Source organism: Pseudophryne corroboree, chromosome 8, assembly GCF_028390025.1.
Source record: "Pseudophryne corroboree isolate aPseCor3 chromosome 8, aPseCor3.hap2, whole genome shotgun sequence".
NCBI lineage: Eukaryota > Metazoa > Chordata > Amphibia > Anura > Myobatrachidae > Pseudophryne > Pseudophryne corroboree.
In genome coordinates, this window is record NC_086451.1 from 91914737 (window position 1) to 91931478 (window position 16742).

The following is a 16742-nucleotide window of genomic DNA, read 5'->3' on the forward strand; positions in this document are numbered from 1 at the left end:
CCGAATCCGTAAAAGGCCACGAGCTCTTAGATCTCCTCTCGCTAGCCATCCCAGAACAACTGTCCATGAACCTCAAGGGATCCCCCCTGATCATTGAAAGAGCACACAGATTAGGCCCGGAACGGAAAAACACATCAGGCCGCCCACGTCCGGTCATCATGAGGATCTTAAATTACGCAGATAAAACGAGACTCCTAGACCAATACCGAAAAACAGCCAATCTGACGATCAACGGAGAACGCCTTCTCATCTTTCAGGACTTCTCAGCTGTAGTGGCGGCGAAACGCAAAGAGTTTGCCCCCATATGCAGACACCTCTTTGAGGCAAAGATCAAATTCGCACTACTATACCCAGCGCGCCTCAGAGTTTTTGAAGACGGACGTCCGAAGTTCTTTGAAGATCCAGACGAAGCTAGGCTACACTTCGCCCTTCCTTCCACTTGATCACCATGTGACTCTTTTTGATTATGGCTAAACACTATCCGAACCTTCTTTTCGGGTCTCAAGTGCAGAATATAAGGAGTGCGAATATCCCGCACTCATGTATATTTTCTGTTGTTTAGGTTTCCATAGTTGGAAACTACTTATGTTATTATTTTTATGTTTTGTCAGTTGTGCCTGCCTGAGTCGGAGCCCCCTCCCCCCACTGGGAAACTCCCCCCCCGTTCGCTGGGTCGGGGTGGAACCCCATCTTATCCTTCCAACCTTTCTAATGATATTTTTCCCGATGGGAGTGGGATAATATGCCCTCCGACTCCCACTCACAAACTCCCATAGACGTAGATCCAGTGGCCACACTACTCCACATAGTATCTTGGAACGTAGAGGGCCTTAATCACCCGGTCAAACGGAAAAAAGTGCTGGCTCATTTGAAACGTTTGTCTCCCCAGATTGTATTTTTACAAGAGACACACTGGTTGGATGATCCTAGACACACCCTCCGTGCCCCGTGGATAGGGAGTTGCATATCTTCTCCCTATCACGCGAAATCTAGGGGTGTGGCGATTTTAATCCATGCCAACCTACAACACTCAATCCTCAGAAAACAGCTTGACCCAGAGGGCAGATTTTTATTATTAGATATAAACATACAAAACACAACATACACTCTCCTTAACGTATATGCACCAAATACCTCACCAGATTCTTTTTTTGCAGATCTGCTATCGACCCTTATAACCTGGGGAGGCCAAAACTTGATAGTTGGCGGAGATTTTAACACGGTCGTCGACCCATCCATGGACAGATCCAGGGTAAGTGCTACTACCTCTACTCCCCACACCCACTTGCTCTCCTCCTTCTGTACCCAACTAAACCTCCTAGACCCGTGGAGAATACTCCACCCCACCCAAAAAGACTATTCCTTTTATTCCCACCCCCATTCATCCCACTCCAGAATCGACTACATCTTTACCGGCACCAATCTCCTACCCAAAATCACCTATACATCTATCGAGAATATTATCATCTCGGACCACGCCCCTATATCTCTCCGTCTCCAACTGGGATTACCACAACGCACCGCCTTGAGATGGCGATTTCCAGCCTACCTCCGCCAGTCTACTGATTTTATGCTTCACCTCAAACAGTCCTGGCATAACTACACCTCAGACAATAACGATCAACAATTAGATTCACCAATCTTTTGGGGTGCGGCAAAGGCCGTCCTTAGGGGACACATCATGTCCTATACACACGCCAAACGGAAAAATTTTTCCTCCCAACTACACGCCCTGAGCTCCACTCTCACCTCAACATACCGCAGCTACACACAACACCCCCGCCCACAAAGAGGCGTACCTCTCAGCCAAGCTTGTATATGATACATTTCTCACGGAACGGGCTCAGCTCTCCTATGACTATCAGCGGAATAGACTCCACAGATGGGGTAACAAATCAGGCAAATTATTAGCAAATTTAATCAAAGGACCCAAATCCCGTAACTGGGTCAACGCGATCATGCATGCGGACAAACTGACCACTCCTGACCTCATTTGTTCAGAATTTAGAAATTTCTACCAATCTTTATATACCAAAGGCCCTGATGATCCTACTGCCAACCAATCATTTTTGAAGGAAGCAGACCTCCCCATTTTGACCCAAGAGGAGAGGGACTCCCTAGATAAACCGATAACAGTGGAGGAGGTGGTGGAGGTCATTAAGACCCTACCAAACAACAAAAGCCCCGGCCCAGATGGATACGGAGCGGAATTTTACAAAATATTAAGAGACGAACTCGCCCCTACCCTCACATCACTCTATAACCATATTCTCACCTCTAAACAGATCCCCATTAGATTTAACGAAGCCACAATTATTGTCATACCAAAACCAGGCAAAGACCCCTCCCTGCCTGGGTCCTACAGACCGATCTCACTCCTTAATCAAGACTTTAAAGTCCTCACCAAACTGATGGCCAATCGACTACAGCTATGCCTCTCCCGTATTATATCGCCAGCGCAGATGGGATTTCTTAAACATAGACAATCAGTGCGAGGCATCAGAGTGGCGCTGGCAGCCATTACTCACTCCCACACCAATAATATCACAGACAACATCCTAATCAACCTGGACGCTGAAAAAGCTTTCGACAAGATCGCCTGGCCTCACTTAACAAGAGTTCTACTCTACCAGCGATTTGGCGAGACGTTTCGGGGACTGGTTGACTCTCTCTACATTAATCCATCTGCGCAGGTGATAGTTAACAATACCCCCTCCCCACCCTTTCTCCTAGAGAGAGGAACTAGACAGGGTTGCCCCCTTTCCCCCCTCCTCTTCAACATCGCCCTAGAACCCCTCATACGATATATCACCAACTTACCCACCTTTCGTGGTATAAAAATTGGCAACAGGGAAATTAAACTTATGGCGTTTGCAGACGACATCCTTATACTTACCTCCAACCCACGACAGTCGATAACAGCACTACAAGAAGCTATTGACCGCTTTTCCTCTTTTGCAGGCTTCACCGTCAATTTCGACAAGTCGGAAGCATTGGCCATATTTCCCCAGATTACTAAAGACTGGGATACCCCCTTCCCATTCCGATGGGCTAGCACCCACATCACATATCTAGGCATCATACTACCCGCTGACCCCACCCATCTATACACCGACAACATCCACCCAATTCTCATTAAGATCCAGACAGAACTTACGCTATGGCAAACACTACCCTTGAATCTCTTGGGGCGCTGTAATCTAGTCAAGATGGTTAGTTTCCCCAGACTGCTCTACGTTCTGCAGATGTTGCCCATCATACTCTCAAAAGCTGATGTATCTCATCTCAATTCCTCGATCTCGAAATTTATCTGGGCCAATAAACGACCCAGGATAAGTCTTTTTAAGTTAACCCAAACAATACAAAATGGAGGGGTGAATCTGCCAAGCGTGGAGCAGTACAACCATGCTTGTCTCCTCCGATTCGCAGTGGACTGGATCCACGGAACATCTACCTTTACCGACTCACTAGTCGACTCCCAATTCTGTGCCCCCCTATCCCTCAGCTACATCCTCCATGCAAACAAATCGGAAATATCTAACCTCCATTTGGATAACCCTCTATTAACCTCTACTATTGTAGCGTGGAGACTCTCCCGCAGATCTCTTAAGCTACACCACACCTACTCACTCTTTCTCCCTTTGGTCGGAAAATAAGATTTTACTTACCGATAAATCTATTTCTCGGAGTCCGTAGTGGATGCTGGGGTTCCTGAAAGGACCATGGGGAATAGCGGCTCCGCAGGAGACAGGGCACAAAAAGTAAAGCTTTTCCGATCAGGTGGTGTGCACTGGCTCCTCCCCCTATGACCCTCCTCCAGACTCCAGTTAGGTACTGTGCCCGGACGAGCGTACACAATAAGGGAGGATTTTGAATCCCGGGTAAGACTCATACCAGCCACACCAATCACACCGTACAACTTGTGATCTAAACCCAGTTAACAGTATGATAACAGCGGAGCCTCTGAAAGATGGCTTCCTTCAACAATAACCCGAATTAGTTAACAATAACTATGTACAACTTATGCAGATAATCCGCACTTGGGATGGGCGCCCAGCATCCACTACGGACTCCGAGAAATAGATTTATCGGTAAGTAAAATCTTATTTTCTCTATCGTCCTAGTGGATGCTGGGGTTCCTGAAAGGACCATGGGGATTATACCAAAGCTCCCAAACGGGCGGGAGAGTGCGGATGACTCTGCAGCACCGAATGAGAGAACTCCAGGTCCTCCTTAGCCAGAGTATCAAATTTGTAAAATTTTACAAACGTGTTCTCCCCTGACCACGTAGCTGCTCGGCAAAGTTGTAATGCCGAGACCCCTCGGGCAGCCGCCCAAGATGAGCCCACCTTCCTTGTGGAGTGGGCCTTTACAGATTTAGGCTGTGGCAAGCCTGCCACAGAATGTGCAAGTTGGATAGTGCTACAGATCCAACGAGCAATCGTCTGCTTAGACGCAGGAGCACCCATCTTGTTGGGTGCATACAATATAAACAACGAGTCAGATTTTCTGACTCCAGCTGTCCTTGCAATATATATTTTTAATGCTCTGACAACGTCCAGTAACTTGGAGTCCTCCAAGTCACTTGTAGCCGCAGGCACTACAATAGGCTGGTTCAGATGAAATGCTGACACCACCTTAGGGAGAAAATGCGGACGAGTCCGCAGTTCTGCCCTGTCCGAATGGAAAATCAGATATGGGCTTTTGTAAGATAAAGCTGCCAATTCTGACACTCTCCTGGCAGAAGCCAGGGCTAGAAGCATGGTCACTTTCCATGTGAGATATTTCAAATCCACCTTTTTTAGTGGTTCAAACCAATGAGATTTTAGGAAGTCCAAAACCACATTTAGATCCCACGGTGCCACTGGAGGCACCACAGGAGGCTGTATATGCAGCACTCCCTTAACAAAGGTCTGGACTTCAGGGACTGAAGCCAATTCTTTTTGAAAGAAAATCGACAGGGCCGAAATTTGAACCTTAATAGATCCCAATTTGAGACCCATTGACAATCCTGATTGCAGGAAATGTAGGAATCGACCCAGTTGAAATTCCTCCGTCGGAGCACTCCGATCTTCGCACCACGCAACATATTTTCGCCAAATTCGGTGATAATGTTGCACGGTTACTTCCTTCCTTGCTTTAATCAAAGTAGGAATGACTTCTTCCGGCATGCCTCTTTCCTTTAGGATCCGGCGTTCAACCGCCATGCCGTCAAACGCAGCCGCGGTAAGTCTTGAAACAGACAGGGACCCTGCTGAAGCAAGTCCCTCCTTAGAGGTAGAGGCCACGGATCTTCCGTGATCATCTCTTGAAGTTCCGGGTACCAAGTCCTCCTTGGCCAATCCGGAACCACTAGTATCGTTCTTACGCCTCTTTGCCGTATAATTCTCAATACTTTTGGTATGAGAGGCAGAGGAGGAAACACATACACCGACTGGTACACCCAAGGCGTTACCAGCGCGTCCACAGCTATTGCCTGCGGATCTCTTGACCTGGCGCAATACCTGTCCAGTTTTTTGTTGAGGCGAGACGCCATCATGTCCACCATTGGTCTTTCCCAACGGGTTACCAGCATGTGGAAGACTTCTGGATGAAGTCCCCACTCTCCCGGGTGAAGATCGTGTCTGCTGAGGAAGTCTGCTTCCCAGTTGTCCACTCCCGGGATGAACACTGCTGACAGTGCTATCACATGATTCTCTGCCCAGCGAAGAATCCTTGCAGCTTCTGCCATTGCCCTCCTGCTTCTTGTGCCGCCCTGTCTGTTCACATGGGCGACTGCCGTGATGTTGTCCGACTGGATCAATACCGGTTTTCCCTGAAGCAGAGGTTCTGCCTGGTTTAGAGCATTGTATATTGCTCTTAGTTCCAGAATGTTTATGTGAAGAGACGTTTCCAGGCTCGTCCATACTCCCTGGAAGTTTCTTCCTTGTGTGACTGCTCCCCAGCCTCTCAGGCTGGCGTCCGTGGTCACCAGGATCCAATCCTGTATGCCGAATCTGCGGCCCTCCAATAGATGAGCACTCTGCAACCACCACAGAAGAGACACCCTTGTCCTTGGAGACAGGGTTATCCGTAGGTGCATCTGAAGATGCGACCCTGACCATTTGTCCAACAGATCCCTTTGGAAAATTCTTGCGTGGAATCTGCCGAATGGAATCGCTTCGTAAGAAGCCACCATTTTTCCCAGGACTCTTGTGCATTGATGTACAGACACCTTTCCTGGTTTTAGGAGGTTCCTGACAAGCTCGGATAACTCCTTGGCTTTTCCCTCCGGGAGAAAAACCTTTTTCTGAACCGTGTCCAGAATCATCCCTAGGAACAGCAGACGAGTTGTCGGCATTAACTGGGATTTTGGAATATTCAGAATCCACCCGTGCTGTTTTAGCACTTCTTGAGACAGTGCTAATCCCATCTCTAGCTGTTCTCTGGACCTCGCCCTTATTAGGAGATCGTCCAAGTATGGGATAATTAATACGCCTTTTCTTCGAAGAAGAATCATCATCTCGGCCATTACCTTTGTAAAGATCCGAGGTGCCGTGGACAATCCGAACGGCAGCGTCTGAAACTGATAGTGACAGTTTTGTACAACGAACCTGAGGTACCCCTGGTGTGAGGGGTAAATTGGAACGTGGAGATACGCATCCTTGATGTCCAAGGATACCATAAAGTCCCCCTCTTCCAGGTTCGCTATCACTGCTCTGAGTGACTCCATTTTGAACTTGAACTTCTTTATGTACAGGTTCAAGGACTTCAGATTTAGAATAGGCCTTACCGAGCCATCCGGCTTCGGTACCACAAAAAGAGTGGAATAATACCCCTTCCCTTGTTGCAGAAGAGGTACCTTGACTATCACCTGCTGAGAGTACAGCTTGTGAATGGCTTCCAACACCGTCTCCCTTTCGGAGGGGGACGTTGGTAAAGCAGACCTCAGGAAACGGCGAGGTGGATCTGTCTCTAATTCCAACCTGTATCCCTGAGATATTATCTGCAGGATCCAGGGATCTACTTGCGAGTGAGCCCACTGCGCGCTGTAATTTTTGAGACGACCGCCCACCGTCCCCGAGTCCGCTTGAGAAGCCCCAGCGTCATGCTGAGGCTTTTGTAGAAGCCGGGGAGGGCTTCTGATCCTGGGAAGGAGCTGCGTGTTGCTGTCTCTTCCCTCGACCTTTGCCTCGTGGCAAATATGAATAGCCCTTTGCTCTCTTATTTTTAAAGGAACGAAAGGGCTGCGGTTGAAAAGTCGGTGCCTTTTTCTGTTGGGGAGTGACTTGAGGTAGAAAGGTGGATTTCCCGGCTGTAGCCGTGGCCACCAAATCTGATAGACCGACTCCAAATAACTCCTCCCCCTTATACGGCAAAACTTCCATATGCCGTTTTGAATCCGCATCGCCTGTCCACTGTCGCGTCCATAAAGCTCTTCTGGCCGAAATGGACATAGCACTTACCCGTGATGCCAGTGTGCATATATCCCTCTGTGCATCACGCATATAAAGAAATGCATCCTTTATTTGTTCTAACGACAGTAAAATATTGTCCCTGTCCAGGGTATCAATATTTTCAATCAGGGATTCTGACCAAACTACCCCCGCACTGCCCATCCAGGCAGTTGCTACAGCTGGTCGTAGTATAACACCTGCATGTGTGTATATACTTTTTTGGATATTTTCCATCCTCCTATCTGATGGATCTTTAAGTGCGGCCGTCTCAGGAGAGGGTAACGCCACTTGTTTAGATAAGCGTGTTAGCGCCTTGTCCACCCTAGGAGGTGTTTCCCAGCGCTCCCTAACCTCTGGCGGGAAAGGGTATAATGCCAATAATTTCTTTGAAATTATCAGCTTTTTATCAGGGGCAACCCACGCTTCATTACACACGTCATTTAGTTCTTCTGATTCAGGAAAAACTATAGGTAGTTTTTTCATACCCCACATAATACCCTGTTTAGTGGTACCTGTAGTATCAGCTAAATGTAACGCCTCCTTCATTGCCAAAATCATATAACGTGTGGCCCTACTGGAAAATACGGTTGATTCGTCACCGTCACCACTGGAGTCATCGCCTGTGTCTGGGTCTGTGTCGACCGACTGAGGCAAAGGGCGTTTCACAGCCCCTGACGGTGTTTGAGTCGCCTGGACAGGCACTAATTGATTGTCCGGCCGTCTCATGTCGTCAAACGACTGCTTTAGCGTGTTGACACTATCCCGTAGTTCCATAAATAAAGGCATCCATTCTGGTGTCGACCCCCTAGGAGGTGACATCCCCATATTTGGCAATTGCTCCGCCTCCACACCAATATCGTCCTCATACATGTCGACACACACGTACCGACACACAGCAGACACACAGGGAATGCTCCTAATGAAGACAGGACCCACTAGCCCTTTGGGGAGACAGAGGGAGAGTTTGCCAGCACACACCAAAAGCGCTATATATATATATCAGGGATAGCCTTATAATAAGTGCTCCCCTATAGCTGCTTTGTTATATAAAAATATCGCCATAAATTTGCCCCCCCTCTCTGTTTTACCCTGTTTCTGTAGTGCAGTGCAGGGGAGAGACCTGGGAGCCGTCCTGACCAGCGGAGCTGTGAGAGGAAATGGCGCCGTGTGCTGAGGAGATAGGCCCCGCCCCTTTTCCGGCGGGCTCGTCTCCCGCTATTTTGAGAAATCAGGCAGGGGTTAAATATCTCCATATAGCCTCTAGGGCTATATGTGAGGTATTTTTAGCCTTTATAGGTACTCATTTTGCCTCCCAGGGCGCCCCCCTCCCAGCGCCCTGCACCCTCAGTGACTGCCGTGTGAAGTGTGCTGAGAGGAAAATGGCGCACAGCTGCAGTGCTGTGCGCTACCTTTAGAAGACTGCAGGAGTCTTCAGCCGCCGATTCTGGACCTCTTCTGTCTTCAGCATCTGCAAGGGGGCCGGCGGCGCGGCTCCGGTGACCATCCAGGCTGTACCTGTGATCGTCCCTCTGGAGCTTGATGTCCAGTAGCCAAGAAGCCAATCCATCCTGCACGCAGGTGAGTTGACTCCTTCTCCCCTCAGTCCCTCGCTGCAGTGATCCTGTTGCCAGCAGGAATCACTGTAACATAAAAAACCTAGCTAAACTTTCTCTAAGCAGCTCTTTAGGAGAGCCACCTAGATTGCACCCTTCTCGGCCGGGCACAAAAATCTAACTGGAGTCTGGAGGAGGGTCATAGGGGGAGGAGCCAGTGCACACCACCTGATCGGAAAAGCTTTACTTTTTGTGCCCTGTCTCCTGCGGAGCCGCTATTCCCCATGGTCCTTTCAGGAACCCCAGCATCCACTAGGACGATAGAGAAATACACAATTCCAAAATGGTCAGGCCCACATCCCCTTTACCAATTGGCACGCCTCAGGTATCACATGTATAGGAAACCTCCTCGACTCCAACAAAAGAATACTCACCTTCACGGAGGTGTCAACCAAATATGGAATTAGCCTCCGCCATCGCTTTTATTTCTACCAAATATCACACTACATACGATCGACCCTCTCACATCTTACTGCCCCAGACCTGGTTAACTCTCTGGACGCACTTTTGCGCTCAGGGACCTGCTCTATCTCAGCAATATATACCCGCATACGCACGGAACACATACCTACTACAGACCTCACACAAATACAAACATGGTCCACCCAAATCCCGTCAATGTCCCCGGAGAACATAGTGGATAGCTTTGCGAGCTCCCTCAAACTTATCCCTGCCAGCCTCTATCAAGAAATGGCATACAAAATACTACACAGAGCCTACATATCACCAAGGAGGAGCCATTTGATGGGCTTGCCCGACTCGGCTAAATGCTTAAAATGCTCTTCATTAATAGCAGATCTTATGCACTGCTTCTGGCACTGCAGCCACATCCAAAAATTTTGGACAGAACTACACACCTACGGAACTGCCGAGTTGGGCTTGCGCTTCCGATGTACTGCCTCTTGGGCGCTATTCGGGTATGTCCGTGACCAAAACGATATTCCCTCTCGAGACACGAAACTAATTATGATCCTCTCAGCGGTGGGCATATTACAACAATGGATATCCAATACCCCTCCCACACTACCTCTAGCTACCGCTAGACTACTATTCCTATTCACAATGGACTGGCTGGAGACTTCCCTTAACAAAGAAATATTAACCCCCACCCTGTTTCACTGCTGGAGACGATTTATCAACACACTACCCACTTCGACAAAAACAGCCATCAAACAAAGCTTTCACTGCACCACCTGGTACGGACACCAAGTTCTAGCAGATGACCCCCCCCATCGCTCTTCCATAACTACACCCTAGCCCCCTCTCCGCTTCCCTACCTTTTACTCTTCTCTTGTTTTCTTGCTTTCTATTCCCTCTCATCGTCTCAACTCTGATTGCCCGCACCTGACCCTTAAGTTCTTACATCTACCTCCTCCTACTCCCTAACACTGGATATCTATCGTCTATCTCTTCTTATCACACTGTTGATGTCTCCGTGGATGGGTCGGCGGCCCCCGGGTCCTGGCAGGTACGATTAATAATGTTAATAATGTTGTTAATACTGTTAGTGTTTTTATTGTTTTAGGATTTAGTGATCCCCAAAGGGGGAGACGCATTAATATGCTTTACTGCTAGGCAAAGAATCTACTAATTAGCAGGAACACATTAACTGTTCCATCATATTTTAGGTTTACTAACTTTGCTATTTGATTACACAATACTATGATATAACATATATCTAAACGTATCGATGTAAAAAGTGAAAATATGAGGTTCTCTGTTCTAGGCTTCGGATTCTATTTTTTCTTTCTTTTCACACACAACGGTTCCGGGTGGCTAATGTGGCCCCAGGTACAGTTGAATTATATGTCATCATCTGTTATGATTCAACATGCCTTTTTGACCTCAATAAAAAATATTTTGGGAAAAAAAAAAAAAAACCCAAAGCTCTTACCTATAAAAAAAACCCTGCAAAATCATGGCTTGACAAATCAATTAGTTATTCATTCAATCACTAAAATGAAGCCACAAAATGGGCTGTGTACCCAGACAGGAAATGGATATTAATCAACAACCAATGTTCACATTCACTGCCTGACATCAAACAAAATAATATGCTTAGCCACCAGGTGGCAGATGTGCATTCTGGGCTCACCTCTTTTGGTCTGGTTGCTCTTGTTTGTTTGCCCATCCTGTTCCGTCTTTGGGCACTATAATTATATTGGGGTCGTTTCCTTTGTTTTCAGATTTCAAGCTTGGCAGGTTCGCAGGGGGTGGCATACGCCGGGCAGCGGCAACTTTCCCAAGACTCTGTAAGCCATGTCTAGGTATAACTGTGAAAGATAGAAGTGTTTAGGTAATGTAATGCATAGAATATAAACTATTGCCTTTAGAATATACCGTGAATTAGAACAGGATTTGTATACTTTTCTCCAAATACATTCTGGGATACTGGACCCAGGGAATATAATCTCTTTAAGGTCTTTGGCACCTTAATTATATCACTGTTACTTTCCAAAACCAAGCCCCATGTAGGACAGGATAAGATAAATGACTGAGAGATTGCTGTAAATGGTTGGCGCCTTCAGTGTCCGTCTGTCGTGATACAGAAAGGTGTGCATGGAAAAGATTAACATTTCTTGGGAGCGTGATTGCTGGAGGACATAAATAGTAGGTGCACCTCAGTTAACATTTTTAGTAACGCTGCACTACCGCCTTGAAAAATTTTCTTAGGGTGCCTCCCCTCCTTCCAGTCTGAGCTCCATGGGCTGCTAATTGCAGCCATTTCTTAGCTCAGCGTACTGTTACCATGTAATGAGGTCAAAAAGTAATTTTGAAAAGTAAGGAAAATGACAAAAAAAAAAAAAAAAAAGAAACAAAAAGCAGCCACACTTATCTGGAAAACCCTGCCCCAAGCATTCCTGATAATAGGTCTGTGACCGGACACGCCTACGTCCAGCGATCACAGATTGGGTTTGGGTCCACGGGAGCTGGCCAATAGGGGATTCCCTCTTATAGTCAGTAACCGCCTGTTACCGACTCCACCCACTGCACAGTGGGCGGGTATGTCGCTGCCACCGCCAGGTTCCTACTTTGTGGCACCTGTAACCACATTTCTGCTCAGGCTCCTACCACCAGCACCTGAATAGTGCTAGCTGCAATCTATGCCTAGACACATCTCCTGGCTGGCGTCGGCTAGCCCCCCCACTGGTCAATGACCAGGCCCCAGCATCGTTAACTGGCAGTAGGTGGAGCTTGGAGACGCTTGACTAACTCCAGGACAAGCGGAGAAAGGGACTGCGTTTGTCGCATTCCTATTGGTCAATAGACAAAGGCAGTTGTCTTGAGACAAGGTAGTGGGGAAGGGGGGGGGGGGGGGGGGGACACATTCAAATCTTATCGCGGGTACCTGCCGGCTGAGATGCGCCTAGAGCGCCACTTGAGCACCCAAATGGAGATTTTTAAGCTTGCGCCCATTAGTTTAGTAGGGTTTAGGTGCTTTGCGTGGCTAAACCATACTCTAAAGGGCATGATCAGCGCGATAAGTGGGGTCAATTGAATATCGCCTTGCGACCTCCCGTCATTTTAGACGGGAGATTGGGCGCGATTAAACAACCAAATTCCCCTCAAGATGTTTATGCGCTCAGCATAAGTTTTTAAAAAGACCCTCCCTGGGAGGGTGCCCGGCTGCTGCAGCAGCTTGTTGAACACACGGAGGTTAACCTTTCTCACTGCCACGGCCACCGGAGAGGATCCAGGCCATGGAAGATCAAACACCATTTGAAATACATTTTTAACCATTAGGCGCCTAGCGCTGTATACACAGATTTAACAAGGTGCTTAGCGCCCATAACATTTGAAAATTGATGTCTAGCGCCCTTTTTAACTATGGATGGCACAGCACGGAGGGTTAACCTCTTCAGTACCACGGCCGCCATTAACCACAGGGGTTGGGGGGTACCCAGGCCACAAGGTCCCATTCCTGTAAGCAGATCTAGTATACTCGAGAAAGACTTACAGAAGGAACAAAAAACACTGCACAGAAAATAAACCCAATACAATACTACAACAAAAAGGCAACATCAGTCTCAGAACAAACACAGCAACTTATTTGTACAAATGCGAGTGTGCCAAAAAATAACACACATTACCTGTGGTTCTGACGGCTTCTATTGACTTCCCTTTATACTTGTCAAACAGGTTGAGAGACGAGTACTTGCTTTTCCCATCCTTTCCCTTGGATATCTGCCCCAAACGATCGGACATTGCGATGAAATGTCATCTAGTAGGGAAATTTTTCTCTGCGCCTCTCCCGATCTGCCTGCGGAATGACGAAAGACACGACCACATTAATAAAGCTAGAGGATATTTTACATGGATACCACCTTCTCCAGATTACAAAGGGTGCTTATTCCACTACGAGCCCCCAAAACGCCAGTCTTCCCTAGCCCTAAAAATATGCTGGCTCTTCACTATGTCTCGATGGTACCTAAATTCCAGCCAAGAATCCACCTCTACAGAAAGCGGAGCAGGCATGTCTCCACTGCAAGTCCTTACAGTGAGGATCATAACACACACAAGCATTCCGAGAATGGCAAACAGTTGCTCTTCGTAGAGCAGCAGCTGCAAGTTGGGGGAATTTCAGGCAGGGACATCCAGTCTATGGGACCAAGCACAGCAGCTAGGAGTGGGTGTTCCATAAATCAGTATGCAAAATAAGTCATGTCTGCTATCGTCTCTACCATTGTAACTCCACGCTTTGCAATCACCTGTCAGTTTACAAAGTGCTTATTAAAGGACAGACAGCATCCATGTGTTCTTTCAGTTACAACACAATCTGCAATGATCTCACTTTCTTCCAGTCTGCATGGGTGGGCGGGGGGGATTGTAGATTTAAATTTAACGTTACAATGGGGGCAATTCAATTGATCAAGAGATTCTTTAGCTCAGTGGACGAGTGCCCGCTGCTGTGCAATTGGCCACGCTCTAAACCCACAACTAGCAGATTTCTCGTTCCACCTTCCTGAGGTGCGAGCAGAAATTTGACTTAGCTAGTGCCTGTGTTCCGCCATGCACTAACAGCATCGCACCCGGCACTTTAAATCGGAAAAAGGCGATTTTTGTCTTACCTGTTAAATCCTTTTTTCTGAAGCCATGGTTGACACTGGGGACAGTGGGTATAGCCAGGTGTTCAGTCAGGGCACCAAGGAGTTAAACTTGTGGAGTGCAGCCCCGGAAGCCCCTCCTCCCCTATACCCAGCCTGCCTAAGGCCAGTCAGTTATTTAAGATACAAGCCAGGAACAGGAAAGGAAGGCAGAAATAAGAGAACCTGCACCCATACAACCCCAATATATGTAGGTGAACATGTCCAGAAACAATGTCGCGAGGAGCGGAAGGGTGGGCGCCCAGTGTCAACCATGGCCTTGTCAAGCACCTGAACACCTACGGTGAAGGCCCCACTCCCCCGGGTTCAGGTTGTATCTGCTGAGGAAGTCTGCTTCCCAGTTATCTACTCCCTGAATGAAGACCGCCGACAACGCCGCAGTGTGCTTTTCTGCACAGAGGAGAATTCTTGACACCTCTGACATTGCTGCTCTGCTTTCCGTTCCGCCCTGTCAGTTTATGTACGTCACGGTCATCACACATTGTTCAACTGGACCTGAAAGGCCCGATCTTGAAGAAGATATGAGGCCTGCAGAAGGGCGTTGTATATAGTCCTGAGTTCCAGAATGTTAATTGGAAGGACAACTTCCTGACTTGATCATCTTCCTTGAAACTGCACCCCCTGGGTGACTGCTCCCCAACCTCTGAGGCTTGCGTCCGTGGTTAGCAGAATCCAATTTTGAATCCCGAACCGTCGGCCTTCGATCAGGTGAGTAGTCTGTTGCCAACACATAAGGGAGAACCTGGCCTTTGGCGACAGACAGATCCTCTGGTGCATGTGAAGATGTGATCTGGACCATTTGTCCAACAGATCGAGCTGGAAGGGTCTTGCATGAAACCTTCCGTACTGAAGAGCCTCGTAAGAGGCCACCATGTTTCCCAGAAGAGGAATGCATAGGTTCATCGATACCCAGGTTGGCTCCAGGACATCACAAACCATCGACTGGATTACCAATGCCTCTTCCAATGGAAAAAACTTTCTGCGACTGTGTCCAGTATCATTCCCAGAAAAGGGAGCCTCCGAGTTGTCTCCAAGTGAGATTTCGGAAGATTCAGAATCCAGCCATGATCCAGGAGCAGTTGGGTTGTGAGGCCAATGCTGTTAACCTCTCCCTGGATGGAGCCTTTATCAGAAGATCGCCCAGGTAGGGAATTATGGGGGTCATTCAGAGTTGATCACTAGTGAAAAATGTTTGCAGCGATTAAGTGAAAAAGCAGCACTTCTGTGCCTGTGTATGCGGCGCAGTGCACACGCGCGACGTACTTTCACAACGGCCGATGTATTTTTACACAAGGTCTAGCGACGCTTTTCAGCCGTAATGCCAGCCGCAGAGTGATTGACATGAAGTGGGCGTTTCTGGGTGTCAACTGACCGTTTTCACAGAGTTTGAAAAAAACGCAGGTGTGCCAGGAAAAACACAGGTGTGGCTGGCCGAACGCAGGGCATGTTTGTGACGTCAAATCCAGAACTGAACAGTCTGAAGGTGATCGCAAGCTACGAGTAGGTCTGGAGCTACTCTGAAACTGCACAATTTTTTTTTGTAGGCACTCTGCGATCCTTTCATTCGCACTTCTGCTAAGCTAAAATACACTCCCAGAGGGCGGCGGCTTAGCGTTTGCACAGCTGCTAAAAACTGTTAGCGAACTATCAACGTGGAATGACCCCCTATGTTCACTCCCTGCTTGCAAAGGAGCAACATCATCTCTGCCATCACCTTGTGAACAACCTCGGTGCCATGGAGAGACCAAAAGGTAGGCCATGGAACTGGTAGTGACAGTCCTGCAGTGCAAACCGTAGATAAATCTGGTGAGGTGGCCAGATCGGAATGTGAAGGTACGTATCTTTCCCTCTCCTCCCGACCTGAGATCACTGCTCTCAGAGACTCCATTTTGAACTTGAACACTGGTAAGTACGGGTCAATGATATTAGATTCAGAATCGGCCTTATTGAACCGTCCAGTTTCGGTACCACAAACAAGTTGGAATAATACCCATTGTTTTGGAGATGAGGTGGAACTGGAACAATGACCTGTGTTTGTACCAGTTTTTGAATGGCATCCTGTAAGGTTATACTTGCCTCCTGTGAAACTGGTAATCCTGATTTGAAGAATCTGTGAGGTGGGAGTTCCTGAAACTCCAGTCTGTAGCCCTGGGAAATAAGATCTATGACCCAGGGATCCTGGCATGATGTTGTCCAGATGTGACTGAAGTTTTTTAGTCGGGCTCCCACCTGCCAGTCTTCCAGCATCGCAGTCCACCGTCATGCTGAAGGCTTCGCAGAAGCAGAGTTGGCGCTCTGTTCCTGAGAGCCGGTAGTTGTTGGTTTGCGTGGTTTACCTCTAGCACCTCTGTTGGCTGTAGAAGAGCCTCTGGTTTTGCCTAGTTGGGGGAGCTGCAGAAGGAAGATATGTGCACTTACTCGCAAGTAGTTTTGGAGATCCATTTGTCTAGTTCGTCTCCAAATAAGGCCTCTCCTGTGAAGGGTAGGCCTTTCACGCCTTTCCTGGAATCCGCATCCGCAGTCCACTGGCGTAACCATAAGCCCCTGTGTGCTTACACTGCCATAGCAGTGGTGCGTGCATTTAGCAA

The 16742-nt window shown here is 47.9% G+C and overlaps 1 protein-coding gene across 11 annotated transcripts in view; it reads right to left on the minus strand.

Moving 5' to 3' along the window:
* Positions 1-16742, minus strand: part of PRRC2B (proline rich coiled-coil 2B) — a 229527-nt gene that overhangs the window by 154054 nt on the left and 58731 nt on the right. For all 11 annotated transcript variants that reach the window (XM_063936794.1, XM_063936788.1, XM_063936785.1 and 8 more), the window contains exons 2-3: positions 13141-13310; positions 11145-11322 (exon numbers count right to left, since the gene is read on the minus strand). In XM_063936794.1, coding sequence (XP_063792864.1) covers positions 11145-11322; positions 13141-13255 — 293 coding nt within the window. In that variant the 5' untranslated portion in view covers positions 13256-13310. The remainder of the gene's footprint in view (positions 1-11144; positions 11323-13140; positions 13311-16742) is intronic.